This window comes from Dicentrarchus labrax, unplaced genomic scaffold, assembly GCF_905237075.1.
Source record: "Dicentrarchus labrax unplaced genomic scaffold, dlabrax2021, whole genome shotgun sequence".
Taxonomy (NCBI): Eukaryota; Metazoa; Chordata; class Actinopteri; family Moronidae; genus Dicentrarchus; species Dicentrarchus labrax.
This window is the reverse complement of record NW_026136720.1, coordinates 6,775,510-6,787,374: the sequence shown is the minus strand read 5'-3', so window position 1 is coordinate 6,787,374 and position 11,865 is coordinate 6,775,510. Positions and strand designations below refer to the sequence as shown.

Here is an 11,865-nt window from a genome sequence, read left to right as displayed (position 1 = left end):
GAAAATGTTTAAATCTGTATGTAAATTAAAAGCAACAATACAGGAAATTAAACATTCACATATCAAGACTTTGCTTTATTATACTGTCTACGTGCATCCTGGGTATTAAACAAATATCAAGTATCGACAGTTTTTTACCACTGGTGAAGCAACAAGTGAAAACTGAGTGACCCTGAGTGTATAGCTACAAAGTCATCCCATAACACTTCGTGCAGTCATTTGCAGCTGAGTACATGTTACATTAATTACAGAGTTCAGGACGATAGCTCCAAACACCGCTGCAGGTCAGACCATAGTTCTCCTCTCTGACAGACTCGGGCAACTCGAACTGAGCCAACTGACGCAGGAGTTGTCGGATGCCGTGCTCCTCAAACTGGGCTCTTCCGGGGTCTCCGATCAGGACTTTGGTGCCGTGGACTTCGATGCAACGGTCCAACCAGCTGTGAAGGCTGGTGGCGAGGGCCTCGTCGTAGAACATGTCACCCAGGAGGATCAGGTCGAAGGCCTCAGGTTTTAAACCAATCACGTTGTTAATGAGACAAACAGGCGGCTCCAGGTCGTTCAGCTCACAGTTCATGTGAGTCGCAACGGCTGCAACTGTAACACAAACAGGCTGATTAAGCACTTTTCCTTCTATTGCAATACATCAAACATTTCACATAGGGACCTATGACCTTGTGACAACGTCAACCAGAAGTATTGGAACTAATCTATTAGTCACACTCAGCTTCTTGAATACTTAATTTCCTGCATCACCCGTATGTTCCCTCCAGGACCAGAGACATTAGAAAACTAATCAATACAACAACAGGATGTTGTCAGCCCCCGCCTGAAGAAATCTGTTGTTTATCCCAAATGCAAACTGCTTCCAGTGAGGATCCACATTCTTCAATGCCCCCCCAAACCCCCATTCAGGTCACCCTGCTCATTAAGTAGCCTACCCTCTGCCACTTCAGTACATCACCAACCTTAACCTCCAACCCCCCAGCGTTAAGGCCCCTGGCAGTTTTGACACAACCAGAGTTATTGTGCACCAGATATCGCCTTAAAGCAACTTTAACTGCTGTGTTGTTGCCCTGCCTTCTATTCTGGCCTCTATTAAAGAATGATGTCAAACAGTAACTAATTCTCAGCAGTCTTCAGTGGTCTTTTCCTTCATTTTACACAAACAGCAACAAGAAATTACAATTTTGGCTGAAGTCAGTATTTGAAGTGATTTAGAGTAAGAATTACCTTTATTTTATTTATTGAATTGTGCTACATTATTGGAAATATGCCTGACTTTACACTACAGTAAATCCTACATTTGTAAAAGACAAAATGAGGAATTCTGCTGCTCTGTATCTGCTGCAAAAGTTTGTTTTCATTCAAGAATGCATTTTTTAGGTTTACTGTCATCACTGACACAGTAATCCTCTAAAATACATTTGGCTTACTGTAATACATTTGGAGGGGTTCCTGACTTAAAAGGTATTGACTAACAAAGACCACGGCAATGAATATACTTGGAATTAGAATGGTTTATAGCACATACTGGATAAAGATGAACCAATATGACATGGATGGAGGAGCTTGGGGAAGATGGTGGGAGGGAACCCAGTGAGTGATGAGACTGAGTGGGGGAGCCGTCTCTTCCTATCTCTTGTTTAGAGCCTCTAAAAGAACGTAAATTTCACAGATGATGATGTGAGGTATGCTTAAGAAGACAATCTGGCTAGGATTTTAATGGTGTTATCTGGGATCCCCTGCCTGGAAGCGGTACAGGCGGCTCCCATCTGAAAAGAACGCCCTGATTATGGCTCTGGCAATATCCCTGATCGTATTAAAATGCTGATGTGCGGACACAGTGCCTTTGCCTGTTATTTGTTAAATGAAGGAGAAGACTGTGCAATTGTTATTCACATCAAATGCGGTACTAAGATCTAATAAAACAAGTACAGAGACAAGTCCATTGTCGGAAGCAATCAAAAGGTCATTATTAACTTTAACCAGAGCTGTCTCTGTGCTGTGATTAACTCTAAATCCTGACTGAAAATCCTCAAATAAACTGTTGCTATGTAGAAAGTCACACAACTGTTTGGCGACTACTTTCTCCAGAATCTTAGAGAGGAAGGGGAGGTCAGAAATCTGTCTATAGTTGGCTAAAACCCCTGGGTCCAGAGTGGGTCTTAAAAACAGTTTTTCTCTGAAACTGTAAATACTGGACTATTTTACAAATCATTGAACAACTTAGGCAACCAATTTTAAGTTTAAAACTTTAATTGTTAGTGGAAGGGATAGAGTTCTAACAAAAGAAAAATTAAAAAACATAAAAAATCTTGGTGGTACTAAACACAAACTGGTTTTTCAATAATTAAATTTTTTTCAGTTTTCAACTTTTTAAAGATTTTTTAAAACTTTAATTATCTTCTAAACCTGTAAGCCAATACTTCTGACTAAAGCCCCTCCTCCGCAGCCTCCTTGCTGTCTGCAGGGTTGAGAAGCTCATTGTCCATTGTCTTCCTTTTCTTCATATCTGATACAGTTTATGTGAAGTCCGAGCCAAAGGGCGAGTGAATGGATAAGTTGTGCTTCAGGACTTTTTGTGCAAGTGTGAGACAGTCTTCTGTTCCTGACGCTAATTATTACACTTAATTATTATTAATGATTCTAGTGAAGGACCTTAATTTTGGTAAGAGGAAGGGGCAGGTTTACACTCATCAGAAGAAATGATTGTCCCCATTAAATAACTCACATAAAATGTGTAGACAATTGATTCAGTCTCGATCTGAAGGGATCCTTTGCATTACCAGTTTTACACACTGAAACTGAGCAAAAGCTAACAAGACTAATGATTTACAGTAGTGATAATATGGGCCCCAACAGCACATTCTTTGCCTCATTCTGAGCATGGATGTGTGTGTTTATTGATTTCTCTATGCACTCAAATGCCTGTGAGTAAAAGACTGTTAAAATCTGACTACAAGGTACAAAATGATACTAGAAAAAATACCACACAGATGGATGCATACCAGGGTCAATGTCATTAGCAACAACATGAGCAGCACCACACAGTTTTGCAGCGATAGCCGAGGCTCCACAGCCACTCCCCAGATCCAGAACCGTCTTGCCCCCGCACACTCCAGGGTTATTCAAGAGATATCTGCAGACAGGAGGCATAAGATGAGACTTTTATTGGCCTGGTGTGTGTAAACAGAAGGAATCTGACTTTGGTTTTACGTTGCTTTCAATGTACATACACAGAATTAGCATAAATAAACAGGAAAACAATCTCAACAAAGCAGTCACAAACTACTACATACAGATATACATAGGGTGTATGTAGACAGTAACACAATAGTATTTCAATTTAAATATTATACACACGATTTAAGTGGATATCAGGGCTGCATGATATGGAAAAAAACATTATTATTTTTACAGATACTGCAACTGTGATATGATTCGTAATTAGTGTGGGAATGATAATTTTGGCATCACAAATTGAATTTCTACTAAAAATGAACACCATCATAATGTTAAATTTTCTGAGGTCTGTATCAAACAAACACATTTGTTGTCCAAAAGCATCTCTGCAGCACTACATCACTTCATTATAATGCTGTTTGTTGTTTCACACACTTGAGCTTTATCAAATAATTGCAGCTTTTGCTATTTGCATATTGCAATTTTGGTAATATTTCGATTCATTGTGCAGCCCTAGTGGTATTTATTTATTTATTAAACGATTAATTGGGCGATTATTTTATCGATTAGTCGACTAATCTAATGACTAATTGGACGATTAACGTGAGTTAGCTAACGTTAGACAGATAACGTTAAAACCTACTGCAATCTTCGTGCTACCGTTAAGATAGATCTAGCAGCTGTGCACTTTGGTGGTGCTAGGCTAACCAATGCATTTTAGCTCTCTCTCTGAAACGGAGGCACCCCTTTGTCACTCGCGAAGGAGTCAACAACAAGCAAGCACCAACGCTGGCCAAATCAATCTCATGCCTGTGCAGTGCGCCGCGGACCCCGGTGGCGCCAGCCAACCACCCCAGCCCCCCGCGCAGCCCACCCGCAGCAGGCCAGCAGCCAAAGCCCACGCAAGCCAACGTTAGCTACTATAGATAGCTGTGTTCTGCAGCCGTAAGCCAGCTGCCATGATAACGACACCGCGCAAGCCCTCATCGTTGGAAGCCAAGGGAGAGCGCTTTACGTCATCGCGCGTTTCAGACACCGTGCAAAAGACTTACGCGTTCAAAACTTCACGTAAATCAGATCAAAGTTGCCATGCAGCGCTAAATTCCTGTTGCCAGTAGGTGGCGCTATCACTATATCTGAATATTGTCATGTAGACGTGTTCAGGGCGGGACTGTTATTGAATGTTAATAAATTAATGTTAAATGCCGGCCATTCTACCTGCCGAGAGAATTTAGTGCCATATTGCTGGTAGCAATATACATCCCCCTGGCTCCAACAACAGCAGGAGCGAGGTACTGTATGAACTCCATCAGCACATCAGTGACCAGCAGACAGCCCACCCAGATGCCTTCCTCATCCTGGCTGGGGATTTCAACCATGCAAACCCCAAGAGTTGTTTCCATGTTTCCACAACTCGACGGACATATCAACTTTCCTACACGAGGAAACAATATCCTGGACAATGTCTACCCCACACACAGAGGTGCCTACAAAGCCCGTCCCCTCCCCCACCTCGGGGCCTCAGACCACACCACTGTTATGCTAATGCCAGCATACAGGCCGCTAGTTAAAGTCATCAAACCAGCTACAAAGCAGGTACGCTTGTGGCCTGAGGGGTCTTCAGAGGCACTCCAGAACTGCTTCTCCACCACCGACTGGAGCATGTTCAGACAGCCACCTACAACAACACCACAGACCTCCAGGAGTACATGGAGACCGTCACTTCCTACATGAGGAAGTGCATGGACGATGTCACGGTCACCAGAACCCTCTCCATTCGGGCCTACCAGAAGCCATGGCTAACAGGGGAAGTCCACAGGCTCCTGAGGGCCTTCAAAGAAGGCGAAGAGGCAGTACTCCTGGAGGATCGCCGACCGCTTCAACAACAGCAGAGACACCAGGAACCTGTGGCGAGGGATGCAGACCATCACAGACTATACGCCCTCTCCGCAGACCTGTGACAGCTCCACCTCTCTGCTGAACCAGCTGAACAACTTCTTTGCTCGCTTTGAGGCAGACAACAGCACCCCGGCACAGAAGACCCCACTACCTCCCGGCGACCAGGTGTTGACGCTATCCCCAGATAGCGTGAGGCGATCCCTCAGAAGGCGAACCCACGAAAAGCCCAGGGTCCTGACAACATTCCTGGTCGTGTCCTGAGAGACTGTGCAGAGGAGCTCACAGATGTCTTCACAGACATCTTAAACACCTCGCTGAGACAGGCTGATGTCCCCACGTGCATCAAAGCCACCACCATCATCCCGGTCCCAAAGAAGTCGTCTCCCTCCTGCTACAAGGACTACCGCCCGGTCGCACTCACTCCAATCCTCATGAAGTGCTTCGAGCAGCTATGCAGCACATCAAGTCTGTCCTCCCCCCCCGCCCTGGACCCTTTTCAGTTTGCATATCGGTCTAACCGCTCGACCGATGACGCCATCTCTGCTGCCCTCCACTCAGCCCTCACCCACCTGGAGACTAAAGACCCCTACGTCAGAATGCTGTTCATTGACTTCAGCTCAGCATTTAACACAATCATCCCCCAGCAGCTCATCCACAAACTGGACCAGCTGGGGCTCAACACCTCCCTGTGCAACTGGCTGTTGGTCTTCCTGACGGGGAGACCACAGGAAGTTTGGGTCAGCAGCAACACCTCCAGCACCATCACACTGAACACAGGGGCCCCCCAAGGATGTGTGCTGAGCCCCCTGCTCTTCACTCTGACCCACAACTGCACATCATCATTCAGCTCCAACCTCTTCATTAAGTTTGCGGACAACACAACTGCGGTGGGTCCCATCAACAACGGCGATGAGACAAACTGCAGGAGTGAGGTGAGCAGGCTGGCCACGTGGTGCAAGGACAACAATCTCCACCTGAATGTGGAGAAGACGAAGGAGATTATTGTGGACTTCAGGAGAGTGCACACCCAGCATGCTCCACTAACTATTGACGGTGCTGCAGTGGAGAGGGTGAGCAGCACCAAGTTCCTGGGTGTACACATCTCTGAAGACCTGTCCTGGAGCCACAACACTGCATCACTGGCGAAGAAAGCCCAACAGCACCTATACTTTCTCCGCAAACTGAGAAGAGCAGGAGCCCCGCCACCCATCATGCACACCTTCTACAGAGGCACCATTGAGAGCATCCTGACAAGCTGCCTGCACCGTGTCCTGCCGCAAGACTCTGCAGCGCATAGTGAGAGCAGCTGAAAGGATCATTGGTGTCTCCCCCCCCCCCCTTCTGGACATTTATAACACCCGCCTCACCAGCAAAGCAATCAGGATTGCAGGTGACCCCACCCACCCATCTCACAGCCTCTTCAGCTTGCTGCCGTCAGGGAGGAGACAGCGGAGTCTCCGGGCCAAATCCAGCAGGCTCAAGGACAGTTTCTTCCACCAGGCTGTCAGGAGACTCAACCTTACTTCTGATTGTTGATTGTTTATTTTATGTCTTGTCAAATTGTTGATTGTTTATTTTATGTCTTGTTGATACTTGATTGTTTATTTTATGTCTTGTTGATACTTGATGAGTACTATTTGTTTTATGGCTGTTGAGGAAAGTGATCTGTTTAAACCCTTATCCTTGTGTGTTCTTTAATGAAGCGATAGGAGAAGATTTGGTGTAAAACAATAATCAGCTTTATTCTTAACACCAGTAGAGTATGCACAGTTACAGAGCACTGGGTCTTGACTCTAGTCTCCCTGACAAGCAACAAAGTGTCTGTCAGTTCACGGAGTCCAACATTATGTTGACACCTCCGGGTTTAACCTGAAACTTTACATACCAATAGACAATACACCTGTTCTTTGCAACAGAGTGATTAACATTATCTAACCTTCGCATTGCAACAGAGTGATTAACACTATCTAACCTTCTTTAGTTATTTTGCATGCTTGTGTGGCGCTCCCTATATCTCAAGATCCTGTTTTACAGCTGCAGGAAGAAGCTGCAGTTAGCGTGACCCCAATCATTGGTCACATGACAGATATTAAACATAACATATCTTCATGGCGATTCAGCGGAATTTGACACGTCGTCACGGGCACGCGGTTCGACATACAGTCACAAATAGCACAACTTTTCATCTACAGTTTGTTTTGATTGTACTGACCAATTTTGAAATTGATCAGATATATTCCCTGGGAGGAGTTCGTTCAAATCCAGCTGAAAATTGTCGCAAAATTCAAAATGGCCGACTTTGATGCCATGCCACAGACGTACAACGTGATTGTACGTACTTAAACGTAAAATCACAAATAGCGCAACTTTTAATCAGCTTTATTTCATTTTATTTTTATCAAGGTTTTTTTATTAGAATTTTCAAATAGCAAAAAACACCCAAGAGGGCTTTAACAGACAAAAAAAACCTACAAACAAACATAATAACACTAAAAGAACAAATACAACAAACCCCCCCGTGTACCAGACAGAGGGCATAGATATTACACATTTTACAGCAAGACTACCATAAAAGAAAAGAGCAAGAGAAATTAAATTACAGATAATAGTTACATTGCAATGCTGTCAGCATCCATATCTTCAACAAAGGTCAAAAAAGGTTGCCAAATACTGTGAAATTTCTTTGTCGCTCCCCTGACAGTATATCTAATCCTTTCTAATTTAAGATGGCACATGACCTCCCTGATCCAATGACCATACATCGGTGGAATAGGATCTTTCCATTTAAACAATATTAATCTCCTGGCCAGGAGAGGGCAGAAGGTCAACATGCTGATTTCACACCATCTGAACGGGGTAGGGGAGAGTGGGGTAAGTTGAGCCAAAGGCTAAGTTGAGCCAACCCCTGTTGCTAGGAAATGGTAAAAAAAACATTGATCATGTGACCAAATATTTAGGAGGAAGGCATCATTTCATTGAGTCCGTGAATGTAAGAACCACATCGGTAAAGTGGTTAGATATTTATTTCCAAAAAAAAATTTTTTCACTCTTGAAAGTGAATTTAGTCTATCATAAGTTTCATGAGAATTGTGTTTAGACCAAAATAGATAATTTTAAAGGTGGGTGGGGGGGAGTAGGGATACGGCTCAACTTACCCCATACATGGGGTAAGTTGAGCCACGAGACCACTTTTTTTGGACATGCTATATTATTGAAACTGTTTCGTTTACACTCATTCTGTTTGTTTGAAGGGATGCACAACATCAAGAAATATATGCAGATATATTAGTTAGCGACAAAAGTATGATTGCCTTGATGTAGTGATCCTAAATATGAAAAATGGCTCATCCTGCCCCACTCTCCCCTATCCTCTGGGGTCACCCCAAACAAGAGGAGACGGTCGCACTACTCTTCCTAATATCTTAGTAAAGGTCCCAAATATAGATTCCCAAATTCGTACAGCTTCAGGCATGTCCAAAACATGTGCAACAGAGTAGCTGGAGCCTGTCTGCATCGATGACATGTTGGATCTATGTTGGAATTGATCTTAGAAAGTCTAACTTTGGACCAATGCAGGCGGTGAACAATTTTAAATTGGGCAACTGCATGTCTGAGACATATAGAGGAGGAGCAAATTCTTTGGATTACTTTGCGCCAATTATCATCTGAAATCGATTCTCCTAAGTCCATCTCCCATTTATTCTTAAGGAGATCTAAAGGCGTCAAATCATGCATGCTTGCGTCCAACAAAGAATTGGAAGGGCACAATGGAAAAATGTCTACAAGGCTACAAAGTTTCTAAGCTGCAAATATTTATAAAAATGTAACCTGCGAATGTCATACTTCTGTATTAGCTGCTCGAATTAGATAAAAACACCATCAACATAGAGATCAGACAGTAAGAGAGCCCCCTTTCTGGACCAAATATCAAAAGTCTTATCCGTCAATGATGGGATAAACAGGTGATTATTTGCAATTGACCCGATAAGTGTCAGGTCCCTAAGAGAGAAAGATCTTCTAAACTGATTCCAAATTTTCATTGAGTGTACAACAACTGAATTAGAGGTAAAGCTAGACAGAGGTTGTGTGAATGGTAACTTAGCGCACAGTAGGGCAGCCAGGGAGGTGGACCCAATGGACGCCCCCTCCATAATTGTCCATCCGGGGGCTGTAGCACCTTCCCTCATCCAGTACAGCAGCGATCTTATATTAGCCGCCCAATAGTAGTACATGAAGTTTGGGAGTGCCATCCCTCCCTTTGCACGAGGTCTCTGTAATATATGTCTTTTGATCCGTGCAAAGATGGGGGACTCGAGTCGAGTGACTCGACTCAAGTCAGACTTAAGTCGCCAGATTGAGGACTTGTGACTTGCTTGATTAACAGTGATAAAAGACTTGACTAGACTTTGACTCGCTAGTCATCATGACTTGAGACTTGACTCAGACTTGCATGAAATGACTCGACAAGTCATTGCTGTCTTTATTAATATGTGAATTATCAAAAATACATTTTTTTCGATCGGATGTTTCCTGTTGCATGTGGGCGAACCTGGCAACCTGTAATCCAACCAAGTGACGCCCCCATCACTGACTGCAGCGGTTGTAGAGTAGCCAGAGCGGAGCACTGGAAGATGGAACTGGAAGAAGCTGCTGGCAGCTGTTCCCAAAATTATAAAATTTGGTTTCAGAGACTTTTCTAACCTGCAGCTCCTGCATCCGAGCGCGCACACTGTCTCTCTCTCGCTCGCTCGCTCACTCTCGCTCGTCCACTCACACCTTACGCACATACACACATTTTACGCACAGCTTGTTCCCCAAGGGAATTACGCTACTCTTATAACACTTGAAGGGTGACCAGTAGAATCAAAAGTTACATTAGCCAAAGAAGAGGTTTCTACCAACAGCGACGATATCAATAATAATTCATGTGTAGGATATTAAATCAGTAATGTCATATATTGGATATTAATTCAATTCAATTCAATTTTATTTGTATAGCGCCAATTCATAACAGAAGTTATCTCACGACACTTTTCAAATAGAGCAGGTCTAGACCAAACTCCTTATAACATTATTTACAGAGACCCAACAGTTCCCACCATGAGCAAGCACTTGGTGACAAGGGCAAGGAAAAACTGAATATTTTTTTCTGAAATATTACACTGAATAGTTAAGCTCCACTTCATGTCAGTGTATCTATGATTTGGATGCACTATTATTTGGATTAATAGTTAATTTGTAAGATATTTAATCAATGAAAAAAACAGTAATAATTGGTATTAGGTATTAAACTGTGATAAAACATGATGCACAGACTTCAGCTTCTGAACTGATGCATCTTTCTGTTTTGTTCTATTTAAGTAAATGCCAAAATAATCGGGACTAATCGACTTAACGGAAAAATTATCGATAGAAAGTCGACAACCAAAATAATTGTTAGTTGCAAACCTAGTACAATGTATGGTGATTCAACATAGCCTACCCTTCCAAAACAACATTTTCAAATGTTAACATCTTTAATTGATCTTGATTGAAAAGTATTTTAATTGCAATGTTAAATATGTATTTAATGGAATACTATGCAATGAAAACATGAGCTACCAGCACTTTAAAAAGGTTGTCATCCAGCTTATTATATTTCTATGACTTGACTTGTGCCTTGCTTGACCTAAGCTATGACTTGACTTGACTCTCACAAAAATGACTTGAGACTTGCACATGTGTGACTTACTCCCACCTCTGGATCCGTGGTGGCTTTTTGTTTCAAATGAAGGCTGATATGGGATTATTTAGTTTTGAAAAAAGGATTTTGTGAGAAACACTGAGAGACACTGGAAAACATAGAAAAATGTAGGCAGCACATTCATCTTTATAGTATTGATTCTGCCCCCCAAGGACAGAGGCAGAGGGCCCCACCGCTCAATATCTTGCTTCAGATTAGATAACAGAGGCTGGATAGCTTAGCTAAATATAAATATTTACTGTGTGTAACCCACACCCCAAGATACTTGAATTTCTTTGAACTAATTTTAAAAGGAAATGAGTCTAGGGGTACCTGGCCTGCCCCTTTACCAACAGGCATCAGTTCACTTTTCTGCATATTGACCTTGTAGCCCGATATTTTGCCCAAATCTTTGAGTAGGGCCATTAACTTAGGAAGGCTCAGAAGGGGCTGCGAAATTAATAATAGCATATCGTCCGCACGCCGAATCCCCCTGATATAAGCATTCTGCCTTAGCGCCAAAGCAAGTGGTTCCATTGCAATGGCAAATAGCAGTGGCGACAAAGGACATTCCTGCCTCGTACCACGTTGGAGCTCAAAGTAGGTGGACAGATTATTATTAGTACGTACAGCAGTCCTTGGAGACGTATATAAAAATGTAACCCATGATATGAATCTGGGACCAAATCCAAACCTCTCCAGCGTGCTATAAAGATAGCTCCACTCCACCCGGTCAAATGCCCTTTCAGCATCAAGTGAGAGCACCACTTCTGGGGTACGAGGTGGAGAAAGGCTATAGAGGATATTTAAAAGGCGTCTGATGTTAAAGGAGTACCGATTCCTAATAAAACCTGTTTGGTCTGGTGATATAGATAGATAACTTTATTAATCCCACAATGGGGAAATTCAACCTCCGGGTGTTTCGTTCCATAGTCCTGCAGTCACAGTGTGGATGACGTCACACGCTGCTTCTGCTTTCCCAGACGGAGGAATATAGACAGTGATGGCGATAACACTGGAAAGTTCCCGTGGCAGAACCCCCTCCGAGCGACGTGCCA

At 43.2% G+C, this 11,865-nt stretch overlaps 1 protein-coding gene across 1 annotated transcript in view; it reads right to left on the bottom strand.

Annotated features, from left to right (window-relative positions):
* etfbkmt (electron transfer flavoprotein subunit beta lysine methyltransferase) overlaps positions 1-11,865 on the bottom strand; it is a 14,735-nt gene continuing 2,870 nt past the window's right edge. The window contains exons 2-3 of the mRNA XM_051382540.1: positions 3,012-3,142; positions 1-597 (exon numbers count right to left, since the gene is read on the bottom strand). Coding sequence (XP_051238500.1) covers positions 242-597; positions 3,012-3,142 — 487 coding nt within the window. The 3' untranslated portion in view covers positions 1-241. The remainder of the gene's footprint in view (positions 598-3,011; positions 3,143-11,865) is intronic.